Here is a 20,868-nt window from a genome sequence, read left to right as displayed (position 1 = left end):
CAGCGGTCAGGAGCAAACTTTTTAAACTTAAATGACATTAAATTAGAACCAGATGAGCGCCCTGAGGATTTGTATCAGAGATTAATTAGTTTTGCTGAAGACAACCTTCTCAAGGCAGGTGGCAATATTACACATCATGGGGATGCCCCAACTGACGATGAAGATCTTACACCATCTATGGAAAATTTCATCATTCTGACATGGCTTCGCTTGATTCACCCAAATCTTCCAGCTCTTGTCAAGCAGCGTTATGGAACTGACCTCCGGTCGAAGACTCTTGCTTCAATTAAACCCGAGATCTCTCAGGCGTTAGACAGTTTACTGGATGAAATTCACTCAATTAACGAATCAAAGGTTCTTAGGACTTCATTCAAATCCAGATTTCCGCCAAGTTCAAAACGCACACCAACCTGCCCACTTTGTAAACAAGCTGGCAGAACACGCTACCAACATTATTTAAGCAAATGTAACTTTTTACCTGACTCTGATAAACAGTTCTTGAATTCCAGGGTGAGACAGACCACTGAAGATAACGAATTTATTGAGAATCTTTGTCAAACCGATGACCAAGATGATCAAGATGAGCATGATATCCCTCCGACACATTATACCGCTGTCACATCATCTTCGCGTAGGGTTAGTACTACTAAATCGCCGACGATGAAAGTTTTTCATAAGCATTACGCATTAATTGTCACGCTTGATACTGGTGCAGAAATTAGCATGATCAAGAGTTCTGTTGCTAAACACATTGGAGCAACTATTCAATCTACCAGTCAAAATGCACTTCAAGCAGATGGGTCAACTCCTCTTAATATTACTGGGGAGACTCATATCATGCTTACACGGGGCAAAAGTCAATTCAAACTTGATGCGCTTGTAGTTGATAACCTTGATGTTGATATTTTAGCCGGCGTTTCATTTATGGCCTACAATGATATCTCAGTCAGGCCTTCAAAACACGAAATCAATATCGGTGATAATCAGAAGATTATCTATAGTAGTTTTAAATCCGAAACTGAAAACACTAACATCCGTCATGTTCCACCGTTCGTTTTGCGTATTACCTCTTCTGCTGTAGTTTGGCCCGGAGAATACATCGAAGTAGATATTTTAAATAATGCTCATGCCGATGCCACCCTTGCCATTGAGAAACGATATGATTATAGCAAAACGGTTGGGAACTGGCCACCACCTCAGTTAATAGAGGCGGTTGATGGCAAAATTCGCATACTTAATGACTCCGCCGATCCACAAAAGCTTCATAAGCATGACCATTTTTGTCAAGTAAGACTAACTTCTCCCGTCACAACTGTCACTAGTACTTTAGATGATGCTACTTTATCCCCTGCTTCGACTCATGTGAAGAATTCCCATGACAAACACACGGCTAACTCGGGCACTGTTAACTTAGATCCTGACAACATCCTTCCACCAAAGTCTCGCTCTGAATTTCAGTCCCTACATGATAAATTTGATTTTTTTTAGTAGTGACATAAAAAGACGCTACAACGGGGATGTTGGTCTCTTTCAGATTAAGATTAATATGTGCCCTGTAAAACCACTCCAACGGAGGGGTAGAGTACCTCAAATATAATCGTGATAAGTTGGTTCAATTCAAGCATAAATTTGATGAACTTGAATGTCAATGTGTTTTCTGTCGACCAGAAGATCTTAACATATCTGATGAATAGCTTAGCCCATCCTATTTGGTTATAAAACCCAAGGGTGGATATAACTAATTGATTTTGCAGATGTCGGTCGGTATAGTGAACTACAACCACTCTTATGCCTGATGCTGATTCTATTCTTTACCTAATTGCTCCTTGGAAGTACATTATTAAAACTGATCTTAATAGTGTTTTCTACCAAATTCCACTTTCCAAAGATTCTATTAAATATTGTGGGATTGTAACACCTTTTAAAGGTGTGCGAGTGTACACTCGCACTGCTATGGGTATGCCAGGGTCCGAGACAGCTCTAGAGGAACTCATGTGTCTTCAGGGCGGTATTGTCGCTAAGTTGGCGGATGACTTATATTGTGGTAACAACACACCTGATGAGTTGTACACCAATTGGAAACGTGTCCTTACAGCCCTTTACAAGTCAAACTTGAGACTGTCACCTTCTAAAACCGTCGTTGCTCCAACTTCAACAACAATTCTGGGTTGGACATGGTCAAACGGCATTATCACTGCTAATGCTCACCGCATTTCTGTACTGTCTACTTGCCCACCCCCTACAACGGTGCGTGGCCTTAGGTCATTCATTGGTGCTTACAAAGTGCTTGCAAGGGTTATACCTAATTGCTCCTCTATACTTGCCCCTCTTGATGACAAAATTGCAGGACGATCCTCACAGGAAAAGCTGGAGTGGACTGATGACTTACATGTATACTTTGCTAATGCTCAGAAACTTATAAACACGCATAAGGCTATCGTTCTCCCTAGAGTTTCAGATCAATTGTGGATTGTTACAGATGGGTCTGTTGTCAAACATGGCATAGGTGCAACCCTTTACGTAACAAGAAACAACAAACTTTCACTTGCTGGTTTTTTTAGTGCCAAATTAAGAAAACACCAAGTTACATGGCTCCCTTGTGAGATCGAAGCGCTAGCAATCGCCGCTGCTATTAAACATTTCAGTCCGTATATTGTTCAATCTAAGCATAGGTCATGTATTTTGACGGATAGCAAGCCATGTGTTCAAGCTATTGAGAAACTTTACAGGGGAGAGTTTTCTGCTAGTCCCAGATTGACTTCGTTTTTGTCATTAGTCAGCCGGTATAATCTTAACATACGGCATTTAGCTGGATCTGCTAACATACCATCAGACTTCGCTAGTCGCAATGCCCCAGACTGCACAGAACCGCACTGTCAGATCTGCTCCTTTATAATAGAAACTGAAGATTCTGTTGTCCGATCAGTCCAGGTGAAAGACATTCTGAATAATTTGACTAATTTACCTTTCACAACCCGCTCCGCATGGTTAGATATACAATCTGACTGCCCTGACCTTCGCAGAACTCATGCTCATCTTAAACAAGGCACTCGCCCTTCAAAAAAACTTACTAATATTAAAGATGTTAAACGTTATCTTAATGTGGTCTCTATCGCTAAGGACAACCTATAAGTTGTACCAAAAAATGACGCGCTTACACCTTACAATGAACTCAAGGTTGTACCTTGCTCAGTCATAGACGGACTTGTGAAAGCACTTCATCTGAAATGAAACCATCCAACAAAGCCTTAAATGCAACTTGTAATGAAAAGACACGTTTTTGCTTTAGACTTAAATAAAGCTATTTACAGCGTCTGTGAATTATGTCATACTTGTACTTTTTTGAAGAAGTATTAAAATACTTTAAATGAACAAACAACGTGCCCTCCACCAGAGGTTGTGGAAATTTATTTTGCAACTGGTGTTTTAAAACGGAATAAACAATTGATACTTGTGCTTCGTGAAACTGTAAGCTCATATACCACAGCTTGTATAATTGAAAATGAAAAATATGATACACTATGTATCGCTTTGTTGAAACGTATTCTCGGATTACACCCACTTGAGGGTCAAAGTGCCATCATCAGATGTGACACAGCACTAGGATTTGTAGCCTTGCGAGAAGACGATAAACTAAAGTCACTTGGGATTGTACTTGAAATTGGTTGCGCGAAAAATGTAAATAAGAACCCTGTTGCAGAAAAAGCAATTCTTGAGTTTGAAAACGAACTACTTCGCCATGATCCCCTTGGCGGTCCAGTTTTGGAATTAGGACTGTCAGTTGTTATTGCAAGACTGAATTCACATTTTCGTAATTGTGGCTTATCATCACGAGAACTTTGGACCCAACGAAACCAGTTTACAAATGAACAGTTACCTTTATCGGATAGAGCTCTCATTTTAAGTCAGCATGAAAACCGCCTACGTAATCACCCATACAGTGAAAAATCTAAAATCAAGGGACATAAGCCCTTGTCTTGTCAAGAGTTATCAGTTGGCGATATTGTTTATCTTGTTAATGAGAAAAGTAAGCTCAAGGCTCGTGACAGATATCTAATTATATCTATTGAAAATCCATGATGTTACATTAAGACATTTTCCGGTTCACAGTTAAGAGCTACATCATACAAAATAAAACTTAGTGAGTGCTACAGAGTTCCAAGTCAATTTACTGAGTGTTTGCCAAATCAAGTGAAATATTATAGTGATAATGATCATGTAAGTGAGGATGAAGACGCGATACCAGAAGTTATTAACATTCCGGACACTTTGTCTCGTCCAGCATATGAACTGCCAAATCAACCAATTGAAAATAACTTATCTTTGGACCTTTCTCCAGAAGTAGTTGATGAGCATGATATAAACTCTAGTCATTCTAATGTTGAACTCCGCACCATTAATACAAGTGAGCGACCACAAAGGGTCCGAAAGCCTCCAACTTACCTCAATGACTATGATTTGTCTTAATACTTGATTTCACATTATAACACCAGAACATTTTTCTTAAGTCAATGTTATTCTACATGTAGTTCGTTTTATTCAACATTATTTTTAAATGTTTTAAATGATAAATTTGCTTAATACTAAGATGCTGTATGTTGCTTAAATTAACCATTAGTCAAACATGTTGCATAATTGTATCCGTACTTCCTAGGGAAAGGAAAAAGAAGTCACGCCACTATATTTATAGTGGTCAATGACCTATGAACATTTAGTTGTACTACACATAATATGTAAGGGAGTTGTCTCCCTTGTTTTTAGCTCTCCATTTGTATTTCATAAGAAAGACATTTTGTGCTCGTGTTAATAAACAGTTATATCAAGTCTATCCCGTATTCTTGTTTACTGGCGGAGCATGATAATTTATCTTTAAATTCAATTTCACTCTACGGCAAACGCTCAAAAAGTTGTATAAACAATGTATAAGAGGTGTTTTGCCACTTGTAGGATGAGTAATAAGAGACATCTATTATATTTTTGTCACATGTTGGCCAAATCTCCAAAAACACTCAATTGTTTTCCTCATAATTTTCCACATTATACATGTCAGCCCCAACTAACACTGTTCGGTATACGCCCCTATATAAAGGGGACGTAACTTTGTTTACCCCACGTGCCAAATAGCGGGACCATTCGAAACATAACGGGATGTACCGACAAAGGGACACCTGCTGTCATAATATGAAAACAAAATATTGCAACTCGCATTATGCTTACTGCCAACTGCTTAGTGCGTACTGTAACATGCGATTATAATAATGTTATCGTTGTCATCTTCGTTGTCAATGCGCACTGATCATGTCTTGCATTATATTTGTAATAAGTAAATATATGGCAGCATATGAATGCAAAGACACGTCAAATTCGCCCAAGTATTGATAAAAATCAATTATTTATTGTGAAATAGTGTCGACAATATGTAAGTGGCAGATTTATAGCAAATTAAAGGTACTTTCAGGAACTTACCATTTAACATCTAGTTATATCAAGAACAAGCAAAGAATGTTATCTTAAACACCGAACATTATACGCTGTCCTTAAAAAAGATGCAATTAAACATAAAGCATATTAAAATATGTGAGTTTAATGGTTCAGAAAGGAACACATGAAGTTGCGATTACATGATAGTGCATTCAGTAATCATAATGCATGACTGTATTCAGCAATACGTAGGTTTCCATTGTCATAAAGAAGTATAGAATCAAGCATAATGTAAGTCCAAAGATTGAATAAATGCACTAATTCTGTTCCATAAATGTGACACGTTATTGCCATTCTATGGAAAACGGCATATTACCCCTAGGTTAAAAATGTACCATAAACGAGAATACAATGAGTGAAACTAAAAAAATGAAATTTTAGAGGGGATCGGAGGTTATGAAGCCTGCATACCATATATAAGCTGTCAAAAGACACAATTAACAATCAGGCAATACCCTAAGAATGATTAAACAGTATCTAAGTGAGCAATACTGCAACCTTAAATTCTCTTTTAAGTCGGAATTTCCATCTACCATAATGTATATTGTAAGTATTTAAAAGGGTTTATGAACATTTTCAATTTTGTTGTGTTGGAATTTCTTTAGGGATTATGTTTAACTCTATTTTGTTACGTTTGGCTTTCTTGGATTTTAAGTTTCAACAACACTGAGGTCATGTGAAAACATTCCTGCTTTAGTGTATAGAAAGACCCCAGATACCCTTTATGAAACTTTCAAACATGAGCACCTGACTAGAACCACCGCTTTCCGTAAATTAGCTTGATAGATTCCTCACATACAAAGAATCTAAAGTCATGATTGGATTTCAACTACAGCAGTAAATGAAAGATGATTTGAAGTCGACGGCCTTATCCCGACTCTGCCACTATATTATGTACCTCCATCAGGCTCACTAGAGAAGATATTGTAATTGTCTGACCTTAATTTATACTCTATAACTTTCAATATTATTTTCTTTTTCAGAAACATGAAACTGCTATACAGGATGTCTGAAATAAAAAAAACGCCTTTAAATTAAATGATGACAAAATAATCGTAACTTCAACAAAGAAGCATTTGAAAAGACGCCATAACATGATTTGATTTGAATGATTCTGGTTCGAGATGAGAAGGGTCTTTAAACATTGCCTTTTTCAAAATCTATGTTTTGGGTTTTCGTATTCCCGATTGCAACCGAAACCATTTGAACAACTTAATTGGTATAAAGTCATGTAAATTCCATCAGATTTAGTCAAGTAGTTATACTGAGCGGATGAGATTGCACACAAATGTGTACGACAGACGGACGAATAGCCATCGTGCCAATAAGCTCACAGAGATTTAAAAGTCTATGTAACATTCATACATAGTACCAAGTATAATTATATAGAAAATATCGAAGTCTAAACTGTAACAAAAACCTGGGTATAAACTGTAACGAAATCGGATACAAATCGCTAGGTCTATGCTGTAACCTTGCACAAATTACCTCGCTCTATACTGTAACATTGTTTATTTCTTCAAACGCATTTTACCAACAGCAAAATCGGTTCAACAAGTCATTTACTTTTATAAACGTTTCCTAACATAAAGCACTAACGTTTTGTAGATTTACTTTTTCTAGGCATACATAAATAATGTCGAAATTGCAGAAAAATGCGTTGGTCTCTCGATTGAAATTTTCAAACTTTCAAATCTGCAAATTTATGAGACAATATATCGATAAATCTGCGGTGCAGGGTCTGAAGATATATATGACTAGATACCGGATTCTGTTCCTTACAAGCAAAGCACAAAGACATCTTTTAGAAACTAAACTACTTGAAGTATGGACCGGAATAAAAATCACCTACCTCTCTTTACATAAATAATCCTCCATCTTTAAAATTCTATACTGTAACCGAAAAACGCGATACTGTAACACGTTCCCTACGGTGATAACACATGATCATTGTATATATTTATGTTATGATTTGATCTGTCAAGGTTGATTTGTTACAGAAATTGAAACTCAAAATAAATTTATAAATGTATTTATTGCATATTGGAGTAGTGTTTAAGTTGTTTACTTCCTGTGAGAAAGCTATTCAGCTATCTTACAGAACGTCGGTGGTTCTACTTATGTGCTTGTTTGTGCCAGAAATATTGTACAGAGGGGCACCTGAGGTCTTCCTTTTACCAGTAAAGCTGAAAAGTCGCCATTATCTCCTATACTATGTCGGTGCTTTATAAAGCCTAATAAAGAAAAAGAAAGTATAAAACATTTTAATCTTCTCAATTTTAAAACTTCACTGTGTGAGTTGTTTTCTGTAAGTTATAAAACTATGTGAGTTATTCTCAATTTTAAATCTTGAATTTGTGGGTTGTCAGTAAGTTATGTTTACAGTTTGAGTTATTCTCAATTACAAATGATCACAGTGTGAGTGCGTTCTGTAAGTTATGTAAACAGATTTAGTTATGCTCAATCTTCACAATTTGAGTTTTGCTCAATTACAAATGAGTTATGCTCAGTGCACGAGTAATCTTCACTGTGTGAGTTGTGCATTGTAAGTAATGCCCAACTTGTTACTGTCTGCCTAGTGTCCGATACATAATATTGTCTAATGTGCATTGTTGTCGTTTTAGTTGAGCTACGTGAGTTTTGTTCACTGAATAGTTGTTACTATTTGGGTTGTATTCAATGATTAATCAATGTTTACTGTGTAAGTAGTGCTCACAATTTGAGTGGTTTTCAGTGAGTAAATTTCACTTTGTAATATGTGCTCTGTGAGAAATGTTCACTGTGCAAGTTGTGCTTAGTGTATAATGTTCACTGTAAGATAAGTACTTAGTGAATTATGTTGACTGTGTGATAAGTATTTAGTGAAAAATGTTCACTGTGTGATAAGTATTTAGTGATTAATGTTCACTGTGCAATAAGTACTTAATGAATAATGTTTACCATGTGATAAGTATTAAGTGAATAATATTCACTGTGTGATAAGTATTTAGTGAATAATGTTCACTGTGTGATTAGTATTTAGTGAATAATGTTCACTGTGCTACAGTATTTAGTGAATAATGTTCACTGTGTGATAAGTATTTAGTGAATAATGTTCACCACACGATAAGTATTTAGTGAATAATGTTCACTGTACAATAAGTACTTAGTGAATAATGTTCACTGTGCGATAAGTACTTAGTGAATAATGTTCACTGTGTGATAAGTACTTAGTGAATAGTGTTCACTGTGCGATAAGTACTCAGTGAATAATGTTCACTGTGCGATAAGTACTTAGTGAATACTGTTCACTGTGCGATAAGTACTTAGTGAATACTGTTCAATGTGCGATAAGTACTTTGTGAATAATGTTCACTGTGCGATAAGTACTTAATGAATAATGTTCACTGTGCGATAAGTACTTAGTGAACAGTGTTCACTGTGCGATAAGTACTTAGTGAATAATGTTCACTGTGCGATAAGTACTTAGTGAATAATGTTCACTGTGCGATAAGTACTTAGTGAATAGTGTTCACTGTGCAATAAGTACTAAGTGAGTGGTTCTAAGTGAGTAGTGTTAACTGTGAGTTGTAAGTGATAATGTTAGAATGGCTGCAGGTTCAGAAATAAGTAAGTTCCAGAAAAAACTTTTTTTTAATCTCAATGTGGAAATTACCTTTATTTTTCTAAATTTTTATCCAAAAGATTGAGAGTAATTTTAGTGCATTAGCGGGGTTTCAACCCATTCATTTGTAGTCAAACAGTGTTTTCGCTGCACTATTTAGCGTCACCTCTGATTAATATCAGTTTTAGAAGTTCTTACATACCTAATTACAGTAATTATAATTGTCAAGAAAATAAATATCCGATTCAAACGTATTGTTAAAAATTGCAAACATTCGTATCCTTGCGCAACTTGAGGTTAAACTGATCTAAACAATATTGAGAAAAGTTATAAAAGCAAACAAAGTTCCATAACGGGAAAGGCCTTGTATGTTCTCATTTTTATCAGATGACTTCAGGAAACTGTACGTGAAACTTAATAGTCAAGAGCGGCCCTTTTCTGTCCAGAATAAAGCAGAAATGTTTACTATAAAATAATATATGCTAAGATACGGGTCGTAATATAATATTAAAATGAAGGAGAATGAATTCTGACCAAGTTAGTTAAGTTTCATTTACTTGTTTGTACTTTTTCTGGACAAATAATTTACTGCTGTTGCACCCATTTGCATAAAAAAACCCGTCGCACAGAGACAATGTGGTGGTTTTGTTTTTGCGGCAAAATAGCCTGGGATATTGCTAAAATCGCAGTGCGGAGCTTTAAGCGGATATTTAACCTAATGAATGGCTCTGCATGGCAGAGCCTTGATATTTACCAGTGGTTTGAAAATCCAAACGAGGAGAAAGGGGCATGATTACATCTATTGGACCATTCTAACCACTCTGTCGATTGCCTCTGCACTAAGTGGCTTTCCCGAGGGTACTATCTTTTACACTCCGCACAGTCATGTCGTCTTTTTAATCGCCACTGAGGATTTCCGGCAATTTTTTGTATCAGAACTCTGGTATAAATTCAAATAGCATCTTTAAAATGCTTGATTAATGGTATGTTTCTTGTTAGTCTCTGTACCAACTAGATCATTTAGGTACCATATTGTAAGTGAGTAAGTTTTCTCATTCAGTAACCATTGTAAGAATAACAAAAATACACACATTTATATATTTAGTTTAGTAGATTTTAATGTGTAACTGTATGTACAATCAAATAAATTATGATCCTAGGACGATAAAATATTTTATACCAAACAATTCAATATATTAAACCATTCATTCATTCATTTATTGACAAACGATAATGGACACACTTGTATATCGGTAACCCGGAATATAATAATACCAATTGATAGGTTAATATTATGTAGGTAAAGATATAAGTATTTACAGCGCATTTACCTTATTTTACTATTTTGCAGTTTGCATTTTAACAATTCTTTTAACAGAAAAGAATTTAAATTAAACAATGATAAAAAATAGAAAAAATAAACCGTGTCATAACATATAGCTTAATATAACTTTATGTTAAATTAACATATCTCTCATACATACAGAATCTGTGTCAAAATTTAGGACAAATGATAAGGTTGACTTGAAACAGAAATTTCCAAAGTTATACATGTACATATATAGATACTTTTTTCTGTATTTTACGTTAAAAATATTCCCGAGTTAAGTCCAATAGATTTGAACTTATAGGCACATTATGCCTCAGAAATCCATATTTTAAATACTGTAGAATTGTCAAATATATTTTTGTTTTATAATGTTTAAATAATGGATTAAGTGCATGTAAGAATTTTTACAACTGCAAAAAGTAGCGCTGAATATGCAGTTATGTGCTGTTAAGGTAGAAAAATGTAAATAAAGTAGCATTATGACTTCCATACAAAATACTAATTGACTATAATTATAACAATTGCCAAATTGAACTAAAGGTACACAAGATGTGTAAAGCAAATGAGTATGTTTTTAGAAACTGTAACAAGATACCAAATACCTGAGGCATAATTGGCCTTTAATATGCCTCCTGAACTGTCAACTGTGGTTGCTCTTTTGGGTTGCCGATGAAAAGATACAAAACGTCTTGAAGTAAAAGATATATCCTAAATTATAATTTACACAAACAAGTATTAAATATTTATCTTTAAAATCTAGACAAGAGCGTAGACAAGTGTTAAAAATAAGCACACCACGGTGCGTTTTTGTTTTCAAAACCCTCAAAGTTGTCCTTCAAACCCAATAAATTAAAGTTATTTCTAATATATATTCTTTTTATCAATTCTATGAAGATATTTATATCCGGTATAGCCTGGTTCCCTGTCCGATATTAAAGTTCCTACCCAAAATGGCAGCCCGGTATCATTTCAGTTCACAGGGCCACAATATAGTTTAGTCCAGCTGTAACGCATTTCTTTATTGGCCAGGTTCCAAAGGATATCAACTCGCTAATTTAGAAAGCGAAGACAAAAAGAAATAAGCGGAAAATCTATCAATGTTTCACTTCTTTATACTTAAATTTAATGAAAGTCTAGACTGTTTAATTTATTACTAAGTTAAGTCATAATTCATTTTAAAAGTCACTTTACCACTCAAGTAAAGAATTGCAATACATCAGTACAAAACAAGATTTCTCTGTATGTTGTCAATGTATACGAAAGTTACTACGACATGGACAGTTACATCAGTTTCTTGTCGGCTTTACCACTACCTGACAACTTCATCATTGATTTCTGTATAATTCGCATAGTTTGAGACATGGTCACTCCTTCGTCAATACACTGGTACCCAGACCCTTCCTCAGTTGACGAACCCTCCTTCTCCGCTGGGCCAAAATCAACTGACTGTGGTTAGTCACCCAGTTCCACTTTAATCGACTTTTTGGACGTAGATGTATGGTTACCCTCCGCAGGTCCAAAGTCAACTGTTTGTGCTAAGTCACCAGAATCAACCTTAACCCAACTTCCAGACAAAGATTTCTGTCCAATTTTAAGGTCGGCCAATGCTTTTGTGACCACTGCCACCTTATCAGCCTTGATTTTACTATCAATGTCACCGGGATCTGACTTTGAGGCGTCATGTTTTCCAGAACCTTTTTTCGCTTCTCTTAATGACGTTGCAAACACATTTTGTACGCCATCAAATCCCATTTTTGCCATCATTGAAGCATTTGCAGAATTCTTTGCTGTTTCTAAACATTTTGAATTTAGCTTCAACTGTTTCGTCTTTTCTCCCCTGTCCTTCCATCTCTTATGCAAGGACGAGGAAAGCTCCTCCTCGTTTATGACGATTCCAGATGACGTCAGCACTTTTATTTCTTCTTCAACCTCGGCTTCAAATTTTTTCAACGACATTTCTTCAATAGATCCAAATATGATTATGTTCTTTAAACTATTTGCATCCTTGAGTGGAACATATTGTCCGCCGGTTATGTCTGCCAATGCAAGATAGAAATCTTTGTAAATACTAACGTTCGGCTCACAACCAACTACGTAAAGTGAAACTCCTTTCCCAGCTAGTTCCTTTGATATGTCCATTGGATCCAGCCCATCTGGACAGCCTTTTGGAAACGCGTCCCTGCAGCCCTCAGTAGCTAGACCATGTGGAGGTGCATCGGCGATGAACACACAGATTTTTGTAGCTTCCTCCCTCCAGGTAAGGTAAAGAACATCATTTAAAGCGTCGGCAACCGCCTCTGGAGTGTCGCCTCCGCCGTCAGCTCTACATTCCTCTAGCCATAATTTCATTGTATCGGCAGATTCAGTAAAATCATGCTTCCTCGTTATAAAAGTCTTATCCTCCGGCGGGTGATCACGATATTCAACCAAAGCTAGTCTTACTTCACAGTTTTCCCTTTTCACAACCTCATTTACAATATCAACAATGTTATTCCTGGCTTCTGATATGTACGATCCCATACTTCCCGTACAATCCATAGCAAAAGCTAAATCCAGCTCACCTTTTCTTTTTGTCGCCATTTTAAAAAGATAAATTACACCTTTCAGAGTATACTATTCTGATTTATTGTACGTAAATTGTTTATGCATGACTTCGGGTGTGCCTAGTGTGTGAAATCTAATTTAGTTCCTGTTTCTATTGAATTAGACTTTGTACTACGTCATCATACTTTATAATCTATATTGATAAACAGGTTTACAACAACATTATCCAGAGCATAAACTATATAGTAGATTACAAGTATCACGAAGTATTGCAAAATAACTTTAACTTTATGATTACAATAATTATACATCCAATCATAGATACAGCTTGTTGTAATTAGAAGTATATGAGAAATACTATCCTTAATTATCTTTGATTTAGACCGGTAGGAAGTTAGCAGTAGCAGTGAGCAGTAGCAGTAGCAGTAGCAAATTTATAAAACGTGAAGTTGGCAGTAGCAGTAGGACAGCAGTAGCAGTAGCAAAATTATAAAACGTGAAATTGGCAGTAGCAGTAGGACAGCAGTAGCAGTAGCAAAATTATAAAACGTGAAGTTGGCAGTAGCAGTAGCTCAGCAGTAGCAGTAGCAAAATTATAAAACGTGAGGTTTGCAGTAGCAGTAGCTCAGCAGTAGCAGTAGCAAAATTATAAAACGTGAAGTTGGCAGTAGCAGTAGCTCAGCAGTAGCAGTAGCAAAATTATAAAACGTGAAATTGGCAGTAGCAGTAGCTCAGCAGTAGCAGTAGCAAAATTATAAAACGTGAAGTTGGCAGTAGCAGTAGCTCAGCAGTAGCAGTAGCAAAATTATAAAACGTGAAGTTGGCAGTAGCAGTAGGACAGCAGTAGCAGTAGCAAAATTATAAAACGTGAAGTTGGCAGTAGCAGTAGCTCAGCAGTAGCAGTAGCAAATTTATAAAACGTGAAGTTGGCAGTAGCAGTAGCTCAGCAGTAGCAGTAGCAAATTTATAAAACGTGAAGTTGGCAGTAGCAGTAGCTCAGCAGTAGCAGTAGCAAAATTATAAAACGTGAAGTTGGCAGTAGCAGTAGCTCAGCAGTAGCAGTAGCAAAATTATAAAACGTGAAGTTGGCAGTAGCAGTAGCTCAGCAGTAGCAGTAGCAAATTTATAAAACGTGAAGTTGGCAGTAGCAGTAGCAGTAGCAAATTTATAAAACGTGAAGTTGGCATAGCAGTAGCTCAGCAGTAGCAGTAGCAAATTTATAAAATGTGAAGTTGGCAGTAGCAGTAGGACAGCAGTAGCAGTAGCAAAATTATAAAACGTGAAATTGGCAGTAGCAGTAGCTCAGCAGTAGCAGTAGCAAAATTATAAAACGTGAAGTTGGCAGTAGCAGTAGCTCAGCAGTAGCAGTAGCAAAATTATAAAACGTGAAGTTGGCAGTAGCAGTAGCTCAGCAGTAGCAGTAGCAAATTTATAAAATGTAAAGTTGCCAGTAGCAGTAGGACAGCAGTAGCAGTAGCAAAATTATAAAACGTGAAGTTGGCAGTAGCAGTAGCTCAGCAGTAGCAGTAGCAAAATTATAAAACGTGAAGTTGGCAGTAGCAGTAGCTCAGCAGTAGCAGTAGCAAAATTATAAAACGTGAAGTTGGCAGTAGCAGTAGCTCAGCAGTAGCAGTAGCAAAATTATAAAACGTGAAGTTGGCAGTAGCAGTAGCTCAGCAGTAGCAGTAGCAAAATTATAAAACGTGAAGTTGGCAGTAGCAGTAGCTCAGCAGTAGCAGTAGCAAATTTATAAAATGTGAAGTTGGCAGTAGCAGTAGGACAGCAGTAGCAGTAGCAAAATTATAAAACGTGAAGTTGGCAGTAGCAGTAGCTCAGCAGTAGCAGTAGCAAAATTATAAAACGTGAAGTTGGCAGTAGCAGTAGCTCAGCAGTAGCAGTAGCAAAATTATAAAACGTGAAGTTGGCAGTAGCAGTAGCTCAGCAGTAGCAGTAGCAAAATTATAAAACGTGAAGTTGGCAGTAGCAGTAGGACAGCAGTAGCAGTAGCAAAATTATAAAACGTGAAGTTGGCAGTAGCAGTAGCTTAGCAGTAGCAGTAGCAAATTTATAAAGCGTGAAATTTGCAGTAGCAGTAGCAAAATTATAAAACGTGAATTTAGCAGTAGCATTAGCACAGCAGTAGCAGTAATATTGTAGCAGTAGAACAGCAACGCATTTTCGCGATTTTACTACTACAAGAGGAGAAAAGGCCGCAAAAAATAGCTCAATATTTTGCCCTATTTACATCCGATATATATCACAGGATGAACCGCAAGCAAGCGGGATTTTTGTTTTGCATTTCGATTTCGCGTTATTTTATCGTGTTACAATCGCCATTCAGACGACAATGAAAAACCAATCTGACCGTAATTTACACTTCATTCAGATGAACAGTCACTTCACTTCGGCTTTACCTACGAAAACCGAATTATTTCATTTTGTTCTATATATACCCGAAAATCAAAATTGGCGTGAAATAGAGTTAAAAGTTTTTTTACGGTCGTATGCAACAACACGAATTCTGCATGGAATGGAATTATTTGTAAATGAAGGGGATCATCCTTTTTACTATGGAATTTCATACATGACAGTGTCCTGTTTAATGCGCACTTGGTCCTGTTTACTGCGAGCTGCCTCCTGTTTAATTGCATAATTCTCAGCAGGAACTTAATTGACATTACGCCAGAGAAGGGATCGCTCCGCCCACTGGTTCAGGCGACCCGGTCAGTAAGAACATTAGACAAAGTACGGTATCGATGTATTGGCAAAACTGTAATGTCACTCATTTTACAAATGAATTTACCTTATATAAATTTTCTATATATAAAAGTTTGATGCTTTAATGGTTTTATTGAATAGTAGATCTATTTCTCAATGTATAAATGCATTATGGTATTTCATAAAAAGCATAGGAAAAACAATATCTGCATTCCGTATTAATGATGCATGAAACGTTTTATTAAAGATCGTGTTATTTCTTGTTGATTTCAATGAAAAGTTAAAACTGACAAAATATCATTATATCTTACAAATTCAAAGAGAGACTATATGTAGAAAGTATATGATTATGTTATGAACTTTTTATTTCGAAATTGAAAAAGCGAAGCAAAAACAGTAAAGTTATATTAGTGACACAAATGAATTTAAAAAATCATTTTTCGAGTTTTATGTGCGAAATTCTGTTGAGATAATACATTAATTTGTTCAAGTATTTATAAAATTGATTCAGAAAATTGCATGCCCTTGTTAACTTTTTATATGTGATTATGTTTTGTTAACATACATTTGATATGATTCACGACATAACACAACGTTATTCTCTTTAAAATATGCTTCACATACATCAGACATGATGTTATTGGTATTTGTTTCGTATAAGCAGATCTATTTGAATATTTTATATTAATTTATTGAACTTTACATACTCGGGTAAGATAATTTCACCAAAGTTGTTATTGTATTTACTCATTATATTTGCATTTCTCTTGTAATTTTGTTGTGATAAATGCATCCGAAGGATCACTTTGTTTCCAGATTTTTTACAGTAACATAACTTTAAAACTGATTTCTTTAAATCATCATTTTATCTATTTAACCTTTCCTGATCTTGTTTATACTAGGTTTGTTGGAACTCTCTATATCGTGTAGATATTGACGGAATTGGATTCCATCTCTCATAAATCTCTTGAAAGTATAAGAATTGTTCCAGATATGCAGCTCGTGTGTTTCTCATATGTGGGTATTACGCACGCTCATCTCTGACTTTAATTGCAAAAATCTTTCTCAAACAAACTTAATCATAATTGTACGGAGCCCCTAAAGTGACATTTTCCACACTTTTTCCCGGGACTTCATTTAAACGAAATATTAATTCGTAATAACGAAATATTAATTCATGTTTACGAAATATCAATTCGTAATTACGAAATATTAATTCGTTTTCACAAAATATTTATTCGTTTTAACGAAATAATAATTCGTGTTTATTAAATATTAATTCGTAATCGAAATAATAATTCGTTTTTACGAAATATTTCTTCGTAATTACCAAATAATAATCCGTCTTTTACGAAATATTTCGTTTTTTTTTTCAAAATGTTAATTCGTTTTTACAAAATAATAATTCGTTTTTATGAAATCCTATTCCATTTTTGAGTAACCATGAACAGTCACAATACCTTCATTCAGTAATGAGGACAGCAAGCAAAATAATATACCTGAGTAATTGGTTACTAAATTATTTCTCAACCAGGCAAAAAGTGCTTTATATTTCTTTTGTAATGGAACTTTAACGAGAATCATCGTAACAAAACCATCATAACAACCATCATAACAATATAAACAAAAATATATGGTGCTTAAATAGTTTTTATTTCAACAGTTCAAAATGTTAAATGGCGTCTGTTGTGCACTTCAATTTAATAAACAATTGTGATTTTTCCCATTAGACGTATTATGTTTCTAATATACATGTAAGAATGTAAACCTCATTGTCATTTACTGTACATTATTACAATGTATATTAAATGCTGAAAAGATCTTCCCGTCCCGAAAAGGCTATTTCGGCAGGCAGTTGATATTATAAAATATTAATAGTTTAATAAATGTATGTGTAAACTATTTACCAAAATTGCAACAATACGGAGTCCCTAAGGTGACATTTTCCACACTTTTTTCCCAGACTTAATTCAATTTTACGAAATATTTATTCGTTTTTACGAAATATTAATTCGTAGTAACGAAATATTAATTCGTTTTTACGAAATATTATTTCGTAATTACGAAATATTAATTTGTGAAAATGAAATATTATTTCGTAATTACGAAGTAATATTTCGTAAAAACGATTTAATATTTCGTTATCACGAATGTTTCGTAATAACGAATTAATATCTCGTAATTACGAATTAATGTTTGTTTTTATGAATTTCTATTTATTTTTTACGAAATGCATCATGTGATTAAACGGACTCACAAAAGGCACAAATGCATCTTTCTTGTCGGCTCAATAACTTAAAACCTTTGAAATTTAATATATTTATATTTTAAATTAGTGATTTTTATCATGGCATGGTGTCAATAAATAAATTTTAACGAAATATATTTCTTTAAGATTTAGTAATAGTGTGTATGATATATAGTCGTTAGTTTTTTAAAGAAACATGTCAGAAAAGACTAATTGTCTAGGAAATTTAACATTTTTTTTTTGCCAGCTGTTGGGAATATGTTCCTTTGTCATAGTCAGGCATTTGAGAAGCACATGCACGAAGCGATGCGCGAGAGACAAGAAAAGCGACATTCCGGCAAAACATGAAGCGAGCCGTGAAATTTCGTGGTATGGGATACTTCGACATGGCGAGATCTCATTACAGTATCGTGCCTCGCTCGCTTCTGGTCTCGTCGGAATGTCGCGTCTCGCCCGATTGGGCGCGGTCAAATATTCCATAATTATGGCATTACCCGGATTCTTTTAGGAACTCATGCACGTTGTAAGTGCTTTTCAATGGCGGATCTGAAAGTAGCACTTCTCTGAAAATGGCAATATTTTTTTATATGTTTCTGATGAAAACAAAATACGTGTGGGATAGTCATCTCGTTTTCTTCCTTAGATCATTTAGAGGTCTCCGTGGCCGGGTGATTTGAAAAAAAAACTACTTGCCTTTAACCGCTATTGGTTTGACACGCACTCGGAGCGTCGAACTATTCATGCGAGGAAGCCCGCCCAGGTTCCAAATGCAGAATACCTATCCGCGTGCGCACGTTATAGTTATCGCGTGCGCACGCAATAACTATTCCTTTTGAACGTAATAGCTATCGCGTTCGCAGATATAAGTATCGAGTGGCCACGTAAACGCTTTTGCGTGTGAACATAATAAATAAGAAAATCCTAAGTCCCTTTAGCTACCTTTTTGTTGCTTAGAATAATTCTTTAATCATTTATAAAACTTTGAGTATCGGGAAGAAACGTGTCACAATTGATAACGATAAAAATCTAGCTGCATATGTGCTTTTTAGAATCGATGTTCGCCGTTTTACCTCATGTCAATTGTCATCATAAATAGGTTTGTACATATATTTATATAAAATCTTAAACCTAAAACCTACAGTGGAACTATGTATTATTAAACTTCCAATTCAAGAAATTTGATTGGCTGAACCTGAAGCATACACTTAAACATACGAAATCCCGTCCACCTTGATGAAATGATGAAAACGCAATTGTACGATGGTGAAAACATGATGATACGAACGTAAAAAACGGTTGTATGATGGCGAAACAACGATGGTACAACGCGAATGGTGAAACTACGAAATCACGATGGTAAAAACGTGATGGTACGATTGTGAAAATACGATGCCACGATTATGAAACTGCGACGGCATGATAATGAAAACGCGATATTATTTTCACCATCGTGTTATTGCATCAGCGTGATTTCACCATCCTGCCATCGTTGTTTCATCATCGTACCGTCGTGTTTTCATCATCGTACCATCGTTACATCACGTTTACAAAATTGTACCATCGTGCATAGTGTATCAGGGGAACAAAAATTGTTACTTATGTCCAAACGAAACACCGTAATCGGGCGATATTTGAACGATACAATATCGTGACTCGTTTCGCATCTCGCCTGAATCTCGCGTCTCTCTTCGCATATCGTACGTCGACGCCAGACAAGAAAATCCTTCGAGGCCATGTACCACTAAATATTCCCTCTATATTCTATATAAAATTGACATTTTTCAAAGACCTACAAAACATAGCTAGATCCATTTTAGAGAACAAATAAAGAGTTATGATAAAACGGAAAAAATGTATCTCCAAAGAAAATGTCTAGCGTATCATTTGTTATTGTAAAATTTGCTATGACGTGGAAAAAACACCAATATTAAGATTGAAATTCACTTTATTAAATAACACCTTTGCTCGCGTTTTTGTTTTACCAAAATGTCTAAAATCGCGTGTCCCTTTAAAAAAGCTATCGCGCGCACATGTAATAGTACTAGTATCGCGTGGCCACGTAATAGCTATCGCGTGCGCATGTAATAGATAAGAAGATACTATGTCCCCTATATGCCACCGTGGATACTACCTTGGTGTTGCAAAGAATATTTCTTAAATTATTTATAATCTTTAAGCATCGAAAAGAAACGTGTCACAATTAATAACGATAAGAGTGGACTCTCTACATATGTGTTTGAGTTCTGGATACTGCACTGGTAGAAATTTTCATTGTGACACGCAGAACAGGGATATTCTTTTAGTTAATATAGGACTCCTATGCAGAGGTAGGAAGTTTTTGATCGGTCGGAAGTGACATAAAAACGGTATTATAAATACAAACAACACAGAACAATGACTTGTTGCCATGATACGGACGGGAATAATTATTACCATTTTAGAATTTTATGGAATAATGTGAGACAAATGTCATTCGAGTGTCCTTCTATTGTGTGTCGAACACATCTGTCTCATTTCCCATTTTTCGCAAATATAAATGTTTAAGAGCACATCGGTCACACCTCGTGAGACAAATGTGATCCGAGACAAATGTGCTCCTACATTGCTTGCAATACTGTGATTATTGCTTGTTGAACTAGGTGGCCTTCAAACTCGTAGTCGAGATTCAAGTATTCGACCTCGCACTTTAAATACGTTCGACTTTATCACAAAGTACTAATATGCAAATTGGATTTTAAGCGTTGGTACTAGTACCGGTTGCCCAACGTACACAGATGTTGGTTAGTTTATGTCTGGGGGATACTGAACTTGAATACTAGAAATACTAGAATACAAGAAACGGTAATACGGAGTATTGAACTTTATTCGGACTGTGTGAATTCGTTGTGTTAGGAGTCGGATAGGACGAGTTGGTAATCTCAGTGAGAGTGATCCATTCTCCCG

At 35.6% G+C, this 20,868-nt stretch overlaps 1 protein-coding gene across 1 annotated transcript; it reads right to left on the bottom strand.

Annotated features, from left to right (window-relative positions):
• Nucleotides 1–10,407: 10,407 nt before the first annotated feature.
• Nucleotides 10,408–13,170, bottom strand: LOC132734462 (uncharacterized). Its single transcript, XM_060721206.1, has one exon. The coding sequence runs from the start codon at nucleotides 12,993–12,995 to the stop codon at nucleotides 11,868–11,870; it is 1,128 nt and encodes a 375-aa protein (XP_060577189.1). The 5' UTR covers nucleotides 12,996–13,170; the 3' UTR covers nucleotides 10,408–11,867.
• Nucleotides 13,171–20,868: the final 7,698 nt, after the last annotated feature.

This window comes from Ruditapes philippinarum, unplaced genomic scaffold (assembly GCF_026571515.1).
Source record: "Ruditapes philippinarum isolate M1 unplaced genomic scaffold, ASM2657151v2 ctg4318_1_1_1_1, whole genome shotgun sequence".
NCBI classification, from domain to species: domain Eukaryota; kingdom Metazoa; phylum Mollusca; class Bivalvia; order Venerida; family Veneridae; genus Ruditapes; species Ruditapes philippinarum.
This window is presented reverse-complemented; position numbering and strand designations above follow the sequence as displayed.